Genomic DNA, 19,044 nt, shown 5'->3' with positions numbered 1-19,044 from the left:
AATGAACAGTCCTTTTCCACCTTAATGCAGTGTAGGAAGAATAGCACACATTAAAGTTTGTTACGAAAATAGAGTTTATTAAAAACATCCCTATTGTTTTCAGGAGCTTTCACCGTTACCTTGTCTTAAATTAAAAAAAAAAAAAAAATAGAGAGCACTTCTAATTACGATTTGTAAACTTTTTAAAGTCAAAACTTTTAAAAAGTTACAGCAAAAAGGGTAATATTTATTCATATTTTCAGTATTTTTTTTTTGTTATTTTGTGGCTATTTTTAAATAGAAGGGAAGCAATCAAATTGCTTACAACTCCCACCAACTACTGCGGGGCTGTGACATAGCGGGAGCAGGTATAATACAGCATCTGTACACCCCAAGCCCGACCCTCCTGTGTCACCGTCATATCGGACAGATCCCACTCTCTCTTAACGAGGAGCCTCTGCTGCTGAGCCGGGGTCCTTCTCGGGGTCGACGGATGAGGTAGCCTCAGCAGGTAACTCTTCGGAAGGATTTGCGACTGCAGGCCCAGGCTCCCCCTTAGGAAGTTCTGAAACAGTGTCTACGTTTCCCGCTTGGCTAGTGGGAGGTTCCACGGGCTTGCTGCCGCCCGCCCTGTCTGCCACCTCGGGCTTCTCCTTGCCTCGGTTTTCCTCCTTCTCTCTACGAGACTCTCTATCTCTAGAATCTCTCTCTCTGTCTCGATGCCCACTAGAGCGTCTATTCCTGTCTTCCGAGTCTCTGTGCCTGTCCCGGTCGGGGCTCCTCCTTCCCCACTCTCTCCTCTCACGGCTACTATTCTCTCGATCATCGTTACGGTTCCCGTACCGTTCCCGGTCATTCTCCACCCTATTTCCAAAGGATCTTCTTCCAAACCTTTCTTGGTCTCTACCTGAATTGAACTGCTGCTGCCTGCTGTCATTTCTGAATGGCTGTGGCTGCTGTTGAGCCGGCGGTGGCTGCTGGGTTGGCGGTGGTTGCTGCGGCGGCGGCTGTGCAGGTGGCTGCTGCTGCTGCTGCTGTGGCGGCGGCTGCCTTCCGTCTCGGTCCTCAGGACCCCCCGGGCCCGGCCCCGGGCCCCCGAGCCCTGGCATCCCGCCAGGTCTGACGAAGGGGCCGTGGGGTGGGAAGGGGCCTTTCATTCCATGAGGCGGAGGCATTCCGAAGCCCCCTGGGCCTGGTGGTGGACCTCGGTGCATCATGTGTGGAGGCATGGGCCGAGGTGGCATCAAGGGAAACCGCTGTAAGTGAGGTGGAGGCATTCCTGGTGGGCGCTGGAGTGGGATCAGGCCAGGTCGGGCACCGAGGAGACCGGTAGATGGGGCCTGGAGCCCGATGACGGGACCTGGTGCAACTCCTTGGGTACCTGATGAGGCAATAAAAATTAGACTGTAAATAAAGCAACAGGGAAGACGGCATATTCTATTTTCAGCGGCTTCCTGTGATGCTTAGAGCAAAATGAAATTGACAATCTTCCAATGTCATACTGTTTGCCAGTCTACCCAGAAGAAACTCAATGTGCAGTCCCAGCAACAATCCACGGCAAGCAGTCCTAAAGATACATTATAGTTATATACACACACCTACCTAATATAGGTAGAGGTCCAAATATGTCACACAAGGAAACAGTCAGTCAGTCAGTCAGTTCAGTCACTCAGTTGTGTCCGACTCTCTGCGACCCCATGAATCACAGCACGCCAGGCCTCCCTGACCATCACCAGCTCCCGGAGTTCACTAAAACCCGTGTCCATCAAGTCGGTGATGCCATCCAGCCATCTCATTCTCTGTCGTCCCCTTCTCCTCCCGCCCCCAAGTATCAGAGTCTTTTCCAGTGAGTCAACTCTTCGCATGAGGTGGCCAGAGTATTGGAGTTTCAGCTTTAGCATCAGTCCTTCCAATGAACACCCAGGATTGATCTCCTTCAGAATGAACTGGTTAGTTCTCCTTGCAGTACAAGGGACTCTCAAGAGTCTTCTCCAACACCACAGTTCAAAAGCATCAATTCTTCGGCGATCAGCTTTCTTCACAGTCCAACTCTCACATCCAAAGATGACCATGGAAAAAACCATAGCCTTGACTAGACGTACCTTTGTTGGCAAAGTAATGTCTCTGCTTTTTAATATACTATCAAGATTGGTCATAACTTTCCTTCCAAGGAGTAAGCGTCTTTTAATTTCATGGCTGCAATCAGCATCTGCAGTGATTTTGGAGCCCCAAAAAAAAAATCTGACACTGTTTCCACTGTTTTTCCATCTATTTCCCATGAAGTGATGGGACCAGATGCCATGATCTTTGTTTTCTGAATGTTGAGCTTCAAGCCAACCTTTTCACTCTCCTCTTAACTGTAATATACCACATTTTGGAAAAAGTATATCAAAATGTCCTGCACAGCCTTGATTAGCAGCTGTTTTACCACTCAAAATACTTGAGAAACACAATGTGCTATGTCCTAATGAGATAAAGAAATGAACTAGTTGAGCCAACTAAAACTTATTTCAGGTGTACTCTTAGAAATTTTTTACTCTTACTTTGACTTTCTACTAGGAAAAAACTGGGATCAATGACCCAGAAAATCCAGTGAAGAGGGAGGTTTCTTTGCCTCTGTGACATTAAAGTGCTTTATGGAGTCAGCGTGCAGTCACGTGCTCAGTCACGTCCGACTCTTTGTGACCCCATGGACTACAGCCCACCAGGCTCCTCTTAGAATTTTTCAGGCAAGAATACTGGGGGTGGTTTAGTCGGTAAGTCGTATCCAATTCTTGCAACCATGAACAGTATAGCCTGCCAGGCTCCTCTGTCCATGGGACTTTCCAGTCAAGAATACTGGAGTGGGCTGACATATCCTTCTCCAGGGGATCTTCCGGACCCCGGAACTGAATCCTGGTCTCATGCACTGCAGGCAGACTCTTTGTCAAGTGGAGTGGGTTGCTATTTTCCTCCTCCAGGGGATCTTCCCAACCCATGGATCGAAAACACTAATGCTTGTAAAATAAAGATCAATACAAGAACATAGAGTTTGTTTTCACAAATCTCTTTTGAAAGCACAGCATAACATGTAAACTGCTATGCCAAAATGACTGCCGCACTATGCTGAGGGCTCAGCCATTCACCTTCTATTCATTTTCCCAAAGATGGCAAGACTGATAAAAGTTAGTGCTGCTGAAAGTGACAATGACTGACTGGCCTTATTTCCTATTTACAGGAGGCATTTCACTTATGCTTCAGTGTAACAGTCAAATTCAACCCATCATGTATGATACAGAAAAGGAGGAAGGATTTGTTTCACAACTTAATTAAGTTAACAGGGATCATCATCTCTCTCAATTTATTTCTCTGCAAATACTAACATTACAACAAGTTACTCTAAAAAGGAAAATGTTCAGGTGTTATCAGAAGGCGCCGTCCACTCACGCACTGCAGAGACGTCTTTGGCAAGTTGCAGGTTATGACTATCAAGTGGCAATGGTGAGAGAAATGCTTGTGCAACACTGACAGAAAAATAACCCGAAAGCAAACCCAATGCTGTTTCATCTTCCCCCCATCCTCAACATCATGTTATTTTATGTTTACAGTTTCAATCACTTCCTCCCACTCACTTTAGCAAACATTTAAGGAAGTCCTACTAAATCCTAACAATAGATTTTCTGTATACACAATTATTACTAATATGGAAGACAAGAATTTCTACTTCAGTTTTTGCTCCTCCGAACATATGGTCCAATACTACTCTGTCAGACACAGGAACTAAAAAGAGTGGACTGAAAACGTACGTGCATCAGTTATAACTCTTAACATGAAGTTGTAACTCTTATCGCTTTACTTAGAGTACCTTCTTTTAAATGCTTAAAGAGAAACATTTGGTGAAAAAAACCTCACACAGGAGTGACCCTGGACACATGCCTCAGAAATAGGGATAATAATACCTGCTTTTTGTTGAGATTAAATGGGATAAAACACGTAAGTATGAGCTCAGAGCTTGGCACATCGTTAAGTGCTGAACTTATTATTCTACACATCTATTTTGACAGATGATAAATATCGAAACACTAAGTGTTTCACTTTGCAAAAACACTATGTTTTGTATTTCTGATCATTAAGATGTTATTAGCCTCTCCCAGTCCCCCAATATCCACCAGTTTAGAGTCAAGCAGTTTGGTAACTGAAAGAAATTAAGCTTCCATATATCAGGCCTAAGAAAATGTTAATTACCATAATGAAAAGCCACAAATGATGAACTGGATGAATGAGGCAAAGACCTCAGCCCTTCACTGACTCTTCACACTCTTAAGAAAATTCAAGACAATGAGCATAATACAGAACTTATACTCTACCTCAGAATGATATGAAATTCACAGCAAACTTTATTGATGCCATTTACTGTACATTTACTGAGACTGTACCATATAGTGAGACAACCTGGCATCTAAGGCATTTCCTTGCTCCCACTTTTTAAAGAAATCACACAGTACCAACACTTGTGGACTTTAACTCAAAACAAGCAACATAAAATATATGTACCCATGTACAGCCTCTTTCAATAATTTATCATATACAGAAGCACCTAAATAAAATTTTCCTTTCCCACCAGCTTTTCAGTTCAGTTCAGTCGCTCAACTGTGTCTGACTCTTTGCGACTCCATGAATCACAGCACACCAGGCCTCCCTGTCCATCACCAACTCCCGGAGTTCACGCAAACTCATGTCCATCGAGTCGGTGATGCCATCCAGCCATCTCATTCTCTGTCACCCCCTTCTCCTCCTGCCCCCAATCCCTCCCAGCATCAGAGTCTTTTCCAGTGAGTCAACTCTTCGCATGAGGTGGCCAAAGTACTGGAGTTTCAGCTTTAGCATTTACTCAAGGATAAAAACGATAAATGTTTACTTTGTTAAAAGACTTGGTGTGGCACATTCTAGTACCTAAGCTCAAGGGGCCAATAGCAAGTTTTAAATTACAGAGAGACGGGGAAGGGGTTAAAAGTATCTTATTATAACAAAAGAACTAAATTCAGATGAATCTTTAAGAGGAAACAGACCTTTGCAGGACAATGGGAATATTGAAGGCTTCCTCAACTACCAATTTGACAGCTGCCAAAGGCCAACCTCAATCTTTGTAGAGATCAAATGGGCAATGATTCTTTGTAAAATATAAACCCATCTCTAGGAATACATTTCTAAGTTCTTTGTAACACGCATCTGAGGGTACATACAGATTGACTTAACAGGGTTATCTTTCACAGTACATGCACCAGTTCAGTTCAGTTGCTCAGTTGTGTCAGATTTTGCGACCCCATGAACCACAGCATGCCAGGCCTCCCTGTCCATCACCAACTCCCGGAGTTCAATCAAACTCATGTCCATAGTACATGCATATATGTATTTTAATATTTATTTTGTCAAACTGGATCTTTAGTTGTGGTATGTGGGATCTAGTACCCTGACCAGGGACTGAACCCCAGGCCCCTGCACTGGGAGAGTGAAGTCTTAGCCACCGGACCACCAGGGAAGTCGCATATAATGAAACCTCCTACAAACACATTTTTTTTAAAATTTATTTTTAATTTTTGGCCATGACATGAGGCTTTTGGGATCTTAACTCCCCAACAAGGTATTCCCCAAAGCATATTTTTATAAAGAAAAAAAAAAAAAAAAAACATTGCCTAATTTATGTATCCAGCATATGTGGATATTTGTATTTGGGATTTACTTAAAATATTATACACTCCAATCATTTTCCTCTTTCATAAATAAGCTGATTTCCCTTGACCCCTTTATGGGCCAACAAAGTACAGACTCCCCTGACAGTATTTCCATAGTTCCAAATGTTGGCCTTCAAAATACACAAGTGGTAGAATTAAGAGTTTTTTGCTCACCTGTTTTGCAGTGAACAAAAAACTACTGCTTTTAATTAAAGTTACATTTAATTAAAAAAATATATCAGGGTGGTATAAGCCCCTGGTACGGTTAACAGCTGAATTTCATTTTTATTAGGAAAGGTGACGTTATACACATGCCAGTAGAATATGTAGTGAGTTACCCAGGTCTAAAGGACATTCAAAGCAATTATTCATTTTATTTCAAAGTTTGATGTGCAACATACCACGGACAAGTTTTCCCGTTACAAACGTCAAAAAAAAAAAAAAAATCACCCATATGTATGTTGACTATCTAAGCTTCTTTACACTGTTAACACATTTACTATGCTGGGGATGTTGTTCTTTAGAGGCTAAGTTGTGTCCCAACTCTTCTTCGACCCTGTAGACTGTTGCCTGATAGGCTCCTCTGTCCATGGGATTTCTCAGGCAAGAAAACTGGAGTGGGTTGCCATTTCCTTCTCCAGGGAAACTTTCCGACCCAGGAATCAAACCTGCATTGGCAGGTGAATTCTTTACTACTGGGCCACCACCAGGGAAGCACGTGCTGGGGATATAAGGACTAAAAATAATAATCTTTTCCTTCAAACAGAATATAGTCTAGTAGAAACAAATGTTAATTGCTATAGGAGATGGCACACACTAGTATGGTGACAAAAGTAAAACCGATAGAAGTTGGTGTGTATGAAAATGAGCAGGAGTCCCATGAGATGTCTGAATTAGGTATAAACAGAAGGGAAAAACATTCAGGCCAACATTAGGAAGGAAGGATATTCCGATCAAGAGGATGGCCACTTCTGAAAAGGCCCATTAGCAAGCTGAAGCAGTAGAGTGTGCTGTTACTGCAGCAGAATGTCTTTTGAATGAAAATCAAGGAGAGAAGGTGTTGTTTATTACTGAAGCAGCTAGAATCCGTACAAATATAAATCGCTATCAATTAAAAATTAGGAAAAAAAAAAGAGAGATGAGATGTGTGAGGCTGAACAAGGTGGGCTGGGGCAATCCAGGTCTTCCATACGTGATAAGGAACTTGTACTTATCTAGTGTGGTGGGAAAACCACACAGGGATTTTTAGCAGGGATGCTCCTATGCTCATTTTTGAAAGATCCCTCTTTTAGGAAAGCAAGAAGGGGGAGGAGGGAGAATGCTAGAGAGTAGTGAGGCTCTTATTTCAAGAATCCAGGGGACAGATGTGGGAGACAACTGAAAGAGGTGCTAGAGAAGGAGGAACATTTAAGCTTTTCAATAGCAGGACTGGCAGAATCTAAGAGCTGGAGGAACACAGCTCTCTGCTTTGAATGAGAGGATGGAGGCATCTGTGCAATGCAGAAACGTAACAGAAGCAATTTTTGGAGACAGATGACAAACTTCACATGGTAACACTGAGGGTTGGAGAGGCCTTAGGTACACCTGATGGAAATGTGCTCAAGAGATTGATTAAATGTATAGAGCTCAGAAGAGTCATGGTGTTAACTTATCCAGGATATGGATGAAACAAAAAAGGGAAGAATTCAGACCTGGGGAAACAACACAGTACATAAAAAACTCCAAATTTTCTAATACAGCAAGATTTTTAAGGCAGACAATTTAAATTCAAGGAGTAGAAGAAACTCATGTGTGTGTGCTAAGTCACTTCAGTCATGTCGGACTCTTTGCAAACCCCATGAATTGTAGCCTGCCAGGCTCCCCTGTCCGTGGAATTCTCCAGGCAAGAATATTGGAGTGGGTTGCCATATCCTCCTCCAGGGGGTCTTCCTGACCCAGAGATTGAACTCAGGTCTCCTGCATTGCTGGTGGATTCTTTACCGTCCAAGCCACTAGGGATGAAACTCACTGGAGTTTAAATAGCCAAGGCTATTTCCTATGTGTCAAAAAGCCCTCAACTGTTCCACAACTAAAAAACAAGTATCACAATTAAAGGAGAGATACCACTGCTTTCTATAGCAAAGATGTTGGTAATCATGGGAAATAAGAAACAAGTATGTTAAAAGGCTAAATGGGTGGTGTGGGAGGGGAAGGTTGATATGGTTGGAGACCACTGTGGACCTTGAAATCTCAGAATAAGGCTTGACTTATTTACTGTGGCAGAGACCTGCTGAATGTGTTAGTTGTATTCTTTCACAGATAATGTAAATTTAAGTTGGATTTTTTTTTTTAAAGCAAGGATTTGCTATGTGAAGAAGGAAAGGGAGGAGAGCAAGGGGAAGAAGGGCAGAGGGAACATCTGAAAAGGCCAATCAGCAGAAAGGATGGTTCTTCTGCCTCTTCTCCACCAGTCATCTTGTCTTTCATTCTACCACAGCCAATGCCTCTGGGAAGTCCTGGACTTTTCATCAGAAGCAATTTTGTTACTTCTGAATTCTCATTTTCAAGTACCCAAAACAACCGTCAATCCCACTAGGATCATGTCCCCCATGTCCACCACGTCTTTCCTTTCCTCCTTACCTGTCTTGGGAGTCCATGGTTCTCCCTCACCACGCTGCTTGGAAATTGGTTTTAAATGCAACTCTTCTACCTAATCTGCACCTGAATATGGCTGGGCACCATCCCCAACATGCTGACTGGCCTCATTTTATTTGTAACTACAATCACAAATGCTCCCTTAATCCTGGCCAGCAACTCTAATTTCCCGAGTCAAGTCACATTCTTATGCTTCTAGGTATCTGTTTCAAATGTTCCTGTTTTTCCTTAATTGTCTGCTCTTACCTGGCTGGTTTTATATAGCTTCTGGGAGGTAAAAGTCATATAGCCTACAATTCACCCATGTAAAGGGTGTAGTTCAATGTTTTTTAATATATTCAGAATTGGGCAACCATCAAAATAAATTTTAGAACAATTTTTATCATCTCAAAAAGAAACCCTGTATTCATTAACAACCATTCCCCATTCCCCCCCAACCTCCAGGCAACCATACATTCCATTTCCTGTCTCTATGGACTTGGCTATTCTGGACATTTCATGTAAGTGGAATCATACAATACGTGACCCTTTGTGACTGGATTCTTTCACTTGGCATATCTTTTCAAGGCCCATCCATGTTATAGCACGTATAAGTACTTCATTTCATTAACAAGTAATGTTAAATGGAAATGTTTTATTTATCCTAGTTGGTATAGCGTTAAAAAAAAAAGGCATTTAGAAAGACTTTTTCATCCACCCACCTACCACCAAACCTACCCTTTACCTGCACTGTATCCGTATTGTTCCGTCAGTGAACATCTGTTTGGAACATGTGTTCCAAAGGCTAAATGAAGCCCCACACTCAAACCCCAAATCTAGGCCCCCTCTCATCTACATAAGAGTATCAATCTAGCAAATCTCTCTCCTTTGTTGCATCAAAAATTTCGCCATCTCCCAGGTTTTCCAGTAATAACATGCTGGAGTTTTGTCCATCTTTTAGAAATAAAAATAGAAAAATCTCCCTCACTGTGGATCTCCCTTCAGCTCTCACCCCCATTTTAATGTTCCCCCATACGGCACATCTCCTCAGAGTAAGATGTCCAGAATCACTGTACCATTGCCTCATCTTTCATTCTCTCCTATACATATACAGGCTTTTGAACCCATCACTCCAATAAAACCACATGTCCCAAAGTCACCCAGAAGCTTTCATTTTGCTAAATCCAGTGGGCAAGTCTCAGCGCTCCTCTTTGACCCAGCAATGGCCTCTGATGGTTTGCTGTCTCCCTCCTCCCTAGGAACTTTCTTTGCTCAGCTTCCAGAGTACCTCCCTCTACTGTTTCCTAGCTCCCTGGCTGTGCCTTTGCTGGATGGAACAGTGCAGGACAGTGGGTAAAAGCACAGGTGTTGGAACGAGGCTACCTTGAATTCTAGGCACTGCCACATGGAGCTGTGACCTTGGGAAGGTTACTTCATCTCTTTATGCCTCTTACACCCTATCTACAAAATGGGGATAAAACTGTGTTGACTTCAAAGAACTGTAAGGCTTAAATGATTGATATATACAAACTCTTAGTTCTCTGTACATTTTCAACTGCTAAATGCTGCAGTATTCCTGGGCTCATCCCTCGCACTACACCCCCTCCCTAGGTAATTTCACGACTGGTGGCTATGTCATTTATATTTGCTGACAACACCAGAACTTAACTTTACCAGTTGTTTAGCTGACATCTACACCTAAATGTCAAAACATCCAACATATTTAACTTGACATCCTTGCCCTAAACCTACTCCTCTTTGAGCTTTTCCCATTTCAGTAATGGCAATTACACTACCAAATGCTCAGGTTAAAAAAAAAGTCATTCTTGGCTCTTCTCTCACGTATGTAAGTAATAGAGTCACTCTGAAGGCTCTATCTTCATCCAAAATAGTCCCCTCATTCCACTCTTACCAACTCTTGCGGTTTGCTTTCTCCAGAATTGCCACATACAATCCTTTGAAAATGGAAACCAGTTCACAACAGTGTTCAAACCTACACTTCCTGCTGCACTCCTGACTGGCCCTTGGTAACAGCTCTGAACTCATCACGGCTGCTCTTGCGATCACTTGTCCCAGCCCTAAGCCCTCTGCAATTTGTTGTCAGTATAAGTTCCCCTCCTGCCTTCTCTAAATGAGATGCTCTTCCTCTGTCTACGGGACTCTTTCCTCCTATTATTTCTCTCTAGATTACCTCCTCAGAAGCCTTCTCCAGCCATTTTATTCAAAACAGTACACTTCACATGACATTCCTCCAATCCCGGTCTCTGCTTCACTCTCTTCACAGGAATATCTTCATGTGAAATTATTAGTTTACTTATTATCTGAGTCCCCGCTACAATGTAAGCTCCAGGAAGACAGGCCTTCTCTTGTCATTCAGGTTCTCTAGTACCCAGAAGTGTGCCGGTCCACAGTAGGTATTGGGAGTAAACATGTTGAACATATGAATGCATGGTGGTGGCATAAACTGACAACTAAACTCACAGACAAGATACCTCTCGGGGCAAAAACAGTGACTACAAGGTCCAGGTCTCTCCCCAGGGCGGTCTCTTTCCTTACCTATGAAGACCTGAAATTTATTTTGAGAAAAGCTGCAATGTTCTTTCACAACCTCCTTTTCCACTCCCAGTTGCAGTTCCACCTTTTTTGATTCCAAAAGAATGCCACTGTGGCACTGTGCACGAACCTAATTCGAAATCTGTTCACACAAGGAAAAAGATATACCAGCCACTCTTATCTCCCATCAACGCCCTGAGAGCCTCTAGGCATGCAGATATATGTCTGTTGAACCACTGAAAGCTGTCTTTTTTCTTTCAAACTACAGACCTGCAGGAAATTGAAATAGTACAACCCAAACATGTATCTCCTTTGCCTAGATTCACCAATTAATAACAATTAGGGCATAATTATTTTGAAGAGAATCCCAGGTGATTCTTCTAGCAGGTACTGTGTTGGGAGCTGGGGAAAATGAAAAAATGAGCTAGTTTTCAAAGAATGAGAGAAAAAGCACATGTTAGATTGCATTATACATTACTACACCAAAAAAAAAAAAAAGGTATGGTAGCAAAGACTTAAAGTTTCAATAATGTATAGTGTAAGTACACTAAGACGTATATCTATTTTTAGCATGGCATAGGACATGAAAACCCTAATTTTAAATGAAAAAAAAAAAAAAAAACAGAAACCATTATCTCTTAAAAATGACTTCTTGGTTTTCGTTTTTTGCAAAATAATCTACAATAAGGTTTAGTCAATTTTCCTATAGATCTTTTACAGTTGTTTTTTAGAATTTCAGTTTGTATACGAAAGCATAACAGGTGTGACTTAAGAGCTGTGCTATTGGGTCAAGAAGTCTGGGGTATACTGGTAATCCATCACTGAATGAGATCATCCGTAATTCTCAGTGTTATCTGGAAAAAATCTTACCTGCAATTCTTCATATCCTTGTCTATCAAAAATCAATCTAGAGCCCAGAGTTTCTGTCCCTCCCACCTTCCTTAGGCCCCAAAAGCTGTCAGGTTTAAATTAAAGAGAGACTCTTTAGGTTGGAGTTCTGCTGCCTAGAAGGTGCAGACAGAGATGGAGATAATGTGATAAGCACCTTTCACGTTTTTGTGCAAGACTTTCCCAAGGTTTTGTTTGAAGTGCTTCACCTTCGAGAAAATATAGTATATTCATGTATAAATTCATACCCAAAGTAAGTATTTGTTGTGGACTGATTACTATTAATCATTCATTGAACAATGTTTTTTATACAGAGTTGAAAGAAGCACTGTGATGAATATTTTGGAAGCATTTCTAAGTATAAAACACTAGTGGAATAATACAATGCAATATTTAGAGTACCAATTCAAATATTTTAAAGCTTTCAAAGAACACTTTTATAGGACAAAGGAACATTTGGTAGACCCCTCTAGGTTATAATATAACCAACATCATAACCAAGTCTACAATAAACAAAATTAAAATGCAAAAAGTATTTTAAAAATTACCATGAAAAAAAATATTGAGAATTTTCTTCAGGATTCCTTTAAATGTTATTCACACTAGTAGATTGGTGCTCTAATGTTCTAATTTAAAATATAAAAAATGACAAAAAAAATCAAAATTCTGGGGAGAAAACTCTAAAGCTAAGTGAAATCACAACTCAAAATATCAATTTTAAAGTTCAGTTGACCCCTGAAAAACACAGATTTGAACTGTACGGACCCACTTACACACTGACTGCTTTCCCAGTAAATACATACTACAGGGTACGCAGTTGGTTGAATCTACGGATGTGGGACCTTGGTTACTGAGGGCCAACTATAAAATTAAAAGTGGATTTTCAACTGCACGGGAGTTGAAGCCCCTAATCCCAGCACTGTTCAAGAATCAAGTAGAATTACAGAAGTTGACAATAAAATTGTTCATCTTCAAGACAGTATTAAGGTCACAGCTACTGCATAAAAGCAAATATACCTGTTTAATTTACAAACCAATTTGGTCTACATAGTTCTTGACGTGTTCAAATTTTGGAAAATCAAATGCCAGGCAAGGAAGTGTGAAACATCAAGCACAAAAGGCATCATACTGCTGTCTAGCAACTCAGCTTGTAGTCTGCTGATCTGTGACTTGTGCTTTAGAGAGCTTTGGTAACAAATATTATCAAGAAGAAGCAATCTTACACATACCCAATTCTTACTTATAAAGTTTACCATCATTTATAGACTGTGACAAAACTGAGGAGAATCTCTGTATATTAATCATTAATGAATGTATGTACCTGACAAGAGAAGAGACTAATTTTCCACAATAGGAATGAGTCTGACTTAGCTTAATTTCTTCCTTGAAAAGATATTTTGGATATGCTGGTAACACAATAGATATGTAACACAAACAAACATTTTTTTGTGTGTATTTTTTTTATTGTTTGGAACACCAAAGTAACCCAAATTTCACATTACAATGAAATTTTAAATAAGAATATGTTGTACATTGTATTAGAGATACATGTTATACATAAGTTTGGAAAAGTAATAAATACATACACTTATACAGTAAAGAGAATGTACTGAATTGCTATCATCTTTAATATTCCTTCTCTTCTAAATGGTCAACCACTGTAAACTATTAACTTTTATGAAATGACCACTGCTCTAGCAAGCTATTTGGGAGTGTGAGGTATTTAAGCACAGATTCCTTTAAAATCAAGTAATGAGTTATTATTGTGCATCAAATAGTTTTTATGTTTTCAGATTATCAGTTACTAAAACAAAAATCTCTAGAAGATGCAGGTGGTTCTCTACAAATCTGGTGGTGTGGGCTACCTCAGCCCAATTCCAGAAACAGAGAGTCATCACTTCCAAACTAACACCTACACTTAAGTCTGATCATTCAGAAAACTCTTTAAACCAAACCATCCTTAAAGCACCCCACTGCCTCCTTCATAACCAAGGCCCATAACAGAATTTTGGAAGATCTGTTGAACATTTTACTGGCCCCTCTAGTTTAAAAATATCATCACCACATTTCAGAAATTAAGATCCAAGAACTCAGTTAACTCTCAAGGATATATTTACCTTTCATTGTAAGAAAACAATTTGAGTATCACTGATAGGAAAAATACAGATACCATATCATGCTATTTAAATGAAATGCCATTACTATGTAACTAATACACATTTTCTCACTAAGCCATGATGGAACTTCTATGTATGTGAACTTATCACCTGTTTTAATATACTGTAAAAATATCTGAGGCAACCATGCCAAGATACATACTTTCCTAAAAAAGCTACTTCTACTGCTGACAATCAGAACAATTTAAAATAAATTATTGCTACAGTAACATAATTTTAGAATTTCCAAGTATAAATACTCTTCCTTATTCTAAATATTGTCTATGATATTTCTTACCTGTAATAAGCACCCACCATTCACTGAGTGCCTACTTTGCGACAGGCCCCATGTCAGCTGTTTATATATGTTTATGATAGTCCAACTGAATCACCCCAACACCCTGGTTTAACATTTTTCTTTCTTTTCTCACAGATGAAGAAGCTGACGTTTAGTATTGCCTCCCAGGCTTAAACTTTTCTGTATAGTGTAATGTTGCTTTTTATTATCATAAGAGAAAGCATTAGAGCACCAAGAGAAAACAGGAAAACACCTTAGTTCTTTCTAGTCTTCTGTTTCGTGGTTGACATCAACCTACTCACTGATCCTTGTGCACTACAATGTTGCATGTGACTACTGTATTCCTTTATCAAAACGATGGAATTGTGATCAGTCTTTTGGCTAAATCCTCCTTTATTTGCATATACATTAAAAAGTCTCATTTTTATAAAAGTCAAAATTCATGGGATACTCTTTTCAAGATTTCTAATCGAAGGGAAACAGAAGTCTATTTTTTTCATGATTCAAATAAAACTACTGCATTTTACTTAAAAGTGCTTATTTTAACAAAACTGTTCTTATTTTTATGCTATATCAGATTTTAACCTTTCCAGACCTGGAATAACCTTCATTTTCTAAATTTTTTGTTTTAAAAGTTAAGGACAAAGATCATCATCAGGGGTGAAGTATAAATAGCCCTACACTGAAAAGCATCCATCCATCCACTTACATAATAAATGTTCCTCTCTCATGGTGCTTCCAGTCTGGTGGGTGGGAGGAGATGGACATCTAAGCAGGTATGTTACATAACAAAAAATGCTAAGAAACTTGATTATTTTTCTAGCACTGACTAGCTTTGATTTGTTTTGTTTCACACATTGGCTGAGAGTTAAATTACACATTTCAGTAGTGATGAGAAATTAAGGGAAGAGTTTCCAAAGCCTAAATGTTAAATAAAAGGCAGGTTGTTTATTCTTGTTTTTGGCTGTGCCATGTGGCTTGTGGGATCTTGGTTCCCAGCCCAGGGACTGAAAAAAAAAGCCTGGAATCCTAACCATTAGGCCACCAGGGGAACTCCCTGGGTTATTTATTCTTGAAGGTTGTTCAAAAGTAGTAGTTATCAAAGTCTTAGAGATGATGAAATCTTTTCACTGATTTAATGAATTTACTAAACCCAGAAAAAAAGCACAAATGCAAGCAAACAGTCTCAGGTGGCCTAATATCCATGGACACCAGAGTAGGAAATTTCATTTCAAAGAGAATTTGTAATCAGGGGCATGGGTGTGGGGTGAGGGAAAGAGGGTGATCAGAAAATTCTACCCAACTTAGATTCACTGTGATTCTTGTATAATCATCTTATTACAAATATGGGGGGGGGGCACGGTTTGTTACAAAACTGAGATCCAAAGATACTGAGGTTTCCTGGCTCCCAGTCTACTACTGTTCCTTCTACTATGACTTTCATCAGGGCACAGACATCTTAAGCAACTTCCCCATCAAACAAATCATTTTGCATCATTACAATGACTACTGCTACATTACTTGTGACAAATTTTAACCATAAATCCTCTTTTACTATTACCCAGTCTGTGTACTAAAAGAAATAAAAATCAAGTTTATTATTAGCCTAACTTTAGTCTTGGAGAGGGTAGAAGACAGCATGCCATTTAAAACAAATTAGTTTTTATTATAAATGTAGTACACGCAACAAAGTAAAATTTCCAACAGTCCTGAAAACTGCAGGTGAAAAGTAAAAGTCCTACATCACAAACCAATGTCCCAGAGCCCTATATCCCAGGAGTATAGGGCTCTTTCCTTAAAAAATCTAAGATTAGGAAAACAAACATTTGTGCACAAACACACACCTTTAAAAAATACAATGGGTTCAAAGGATTGAAAGATTACAATAGTAAGGATAAATTAACTACCCATTATCAGAATCAAGTGTTAATTATAGTTAGCAATACCACTTCAAATATAATAATTTGTTATAGGATCACTGTAACAAGTATATGGCATATTCATTTAAATTCAAGAAAGCAAGGGTAAAGCCTCTTAAAGATGTGAACAATCTAAACCACACTTCCTTGGATCTTAGAAGTTGAGTTGCGGGTAAAGAATACAACAGGTTAAGTCTTATAAGAGAAACTGAGGGGTCAGTGGAAAAGCACTGCCTCAGGCTATGCAACTGTCACTCAGGTAACAAAGCCATTTTATTGCAATGTATCAAAGAGAGTCTCTTTGCCAGCCTACAGAGAATGCTATCAATGTCCAGAAATTTTAAATACATAAAAATTAATCCAGACAGGAAAAAAAACCTATGCTGCTTAAAAAAAAAAGTCTGTATCTTAGTATGCCAGGATATCTGGGGTTTTGTTAATCATGGATTATGTACCAATTCCTGTTCATAGAGATTAATCTGATCACTTTTCTATACCAAATTAAGATGTGCAAATCCAAACTTTTATTCAAGACAGAGAAACAAACATGATTTCATTTTTGAGGCTGTCTCTTAAGGGTAGGCTTGGTGAAGACCATGTACATATATTTAAAAGAAAGATCTTCCTCCAAGGAAAACAGCCTCAGAGAATAATTTACCAAAATGAACACTATTTCTAAAAAGCCTAACTTGGGCAGGGGAAAGAAAACTAATGATAAAAAAAATGAACTTACCAAGAAGTGAAACAGGCTGGGTTACAGGAGGGGTAGGCAGATTCGTGGGTGCAGCAGGTGGCACAGCAGAGCCATACATTTTCACACTGTCACCAGACTCGGCGTTTCCTCTAGCCCCAGACACCACTGTTGGAATGGGATTTCCAATAGATAAGTCTTTTGTAGTGTCTTCATTTATACCAGCGATAGTAGCTAAGGAATATAATTACATCAACATGTGAAGCTGAATAATTAATTATCACCCCGGTTAACATTCTTTTGCTATACTACAGAATCTATTACTGGTCCATTCTCCCTCTTACTCCCAAACTCCAAGAGGACAAGTGAACACAAAGGAAAAACATGCTTACAGTTTGGGATGCTTATTGGTGGAGTGTGAGGAGGAGGAATGGAAACTGGTGGAGTTATAGGAGGTGGGGGTCCAGGAGGAAGAAAACCTAGAATTAAAAAAACAATGCCAACTTAAGTTGTGTCACTTTATTTCAGGCTCTTAAAAGAGAGTATCTTCTCAAATAACTTAGTGTACCTGGTGGCAAATGCATTGGGTTGAATCCTGGGCGCAGAAACGGTGGTGGAGGTGGAGGAGGAGGAACACCAGGCCCAAAGCCTGGAGGTGGAATTCCCAAAGGCGGCGTGAAAGCAGGTGGCTGGAGAGCACCAACCACAGGAGGCCCTGGCTGATGTGGCGGGACCTAGAAAGAAACAGAGGGAAATGAAGCACATGTCTAGCCACCCTCTCACTCATACAGTGGGTAGAGACAAAGAAAATACCTTATTGAAAAAACCACAATCTCTAAATTGTGCTTATTATGTGATACACTTATTAGATAACATGTGGCAATCTGTACTCACTCCAAAACAACCCAAACTACATACTTTCCCTCCTTTCTAAAAATTCTGGGCTGCTTGCTCCATGTGGCTTGCAGGATCTTAGTTCCCCCACCAGGGACTGAAGCTGCAACTCTTGCAGTGGGAGCATGGAGTTCTAACCACTGAGGTACCAAGGAATTTCCAGAAATCACAGTTTGCCCTCTACTTACCAAAGCAAATACCACACTGTGATTCACCATCACCTATATTGGTGTTCTGCCAGAATATTAATGTTAAAAAATGTCTCACGGTCAGGTCAATTAAGTTTGAGGAATACAACTCTACGAAAAGCGACCAGGTAATCTGCACTTTAACTGTGATTAAGATCACAGTTCCTGGGGTCAAACTGCCTGTTCCCCCTTTTAAGTCATTTTGTGACCCTGAGAAAGCGACTTACATTACACTCCCCAAACCTCAGTTCACTTATCTATGAGATGGAAAAGTGCCAGCCTCAGATCATTATGGAAACTAGAGAGTAAATAATGTTGAGTGCTAATGCCTGGCATTTAATACATACCCAACACTTTAGCTGTTGCTTAAAAAAAAAAAAAAAAAAGGATCAATCTTAACAGATTAGTCAGGTTTCTTTAAATGAGTGCTGACACACACGAAAACCTGCACTGGAAGGTTATATCCAAAAGGTCGCGTCAAGAGTGCCAACTTGGGGAATCCATTTATAAAATATCACAGCCAAAAATGTACCAAAGCATGTACTTTTCTCCTAACGTTGCGAAAAATCAAAGAAGCTAGGCAACCCAGTTCTGAGATAGTTTAGACTTATCTTATTCAGTTTTAATGTGAGAAACTGAGGAAAGAAGGTACTGAAAGAAAAGAAAAATCTAGTGGATCACACATGAAAGTATGCATCTAGTACTTCTAATTCTTACCAACACATTAGTTACTTAGCTCTTAACATGTAGCAGGAAAATCACATTTCAAGTCAAAAAGTTTATGAGGTAATAAGATACTGAATAATCTGGGCAGTTGTAAGGCAAAATGAAATTTACTCTGGTTTTTGAAAGTATACCAATATGTAAGAAATTAATATGCACATCTATGTACTCACATCTTTTGACTATGAATCTAGACATACATCAACAGTAAGATTTAGAAAGGTATCTTTTAGACACTTAAAAGCTTCAACAATGCCCTAAATACTTTTACCTGTGGAGGCGGTACTGTTATAGGTGCGGGAACAGGAATAGGAGGGACAGGCACAGGTAGAGGTTTAGGTATGGGTGACACTGGTTCTGTGTGTGAGGTTTCGGCTCCTCCATTTTGAGCAACTTCGTTTTCATGCTTCTTGGGAATTCCCTTCCAATCT

At 40.0% G+C, this 19,044-nt stretch overlaps 1 protein-coding gene across 3 annotated transcripts in view; it reads right to left on the bottom strand.

The window, feature by feature from the left end:
• Positions 1-55: 55 nt before the first annotated feature.
• SCAF4 (SR-related CTD associated factor 4) overlaps positions 56-19,044 on the bottom strand; it is a 65,015-nt gene continuing 46,026 nt past the window's right edge. For 2 of the 3 annotated variants that reach the window (XM_055421494.2, XM_055421475.2), the window contains 5 exons: positions 18,885-19,042; positions 17,377-17,542; positions 17,201-17,287; positions 16,851-17,042; positions 56-1,360 (listed from right to left, as the gene is read on the bottom strand). In XM_055421494.2, the coding sequence (XP_055277469.2) occupies positions 423-1,360; positions 16,851-17,042; positions 17,201-17,287; positions 17,377-17,542; positions 18,885-19,042 (1,541 nt within the window). In that variant the 3' untranslated portion in view covers positions 56-422. The remainder of the gene's footprint in view (positions 1,361-16,850; positions 17,043-17,200; positions 17,288-17,376; positions 17,543-18,884; positions 19,043-19,044) is intronic. The other variant, XM_055421484.2, reaches the window with a different exon arrangement.

The sequence above is a fragment of the Moschus berezovskii genome, chromosome 1, assembly GCF_049115385.1.
Source record: "Moschus berezovskii isolate FMDL1 chromosome 1, NW_MosBer_1.0, whole genome shotgun sequence".
NCBI classification, from domain to species: domain Eukaryota; kingdom Metazoa; phylum Chordata; class Mammalia; order Artiodactyla; family Moschidae; genus Moschus; species Moschus berezovskii.
This window is presented reverse-complemented; position numbering and strand designations above follow the sequence as displayed.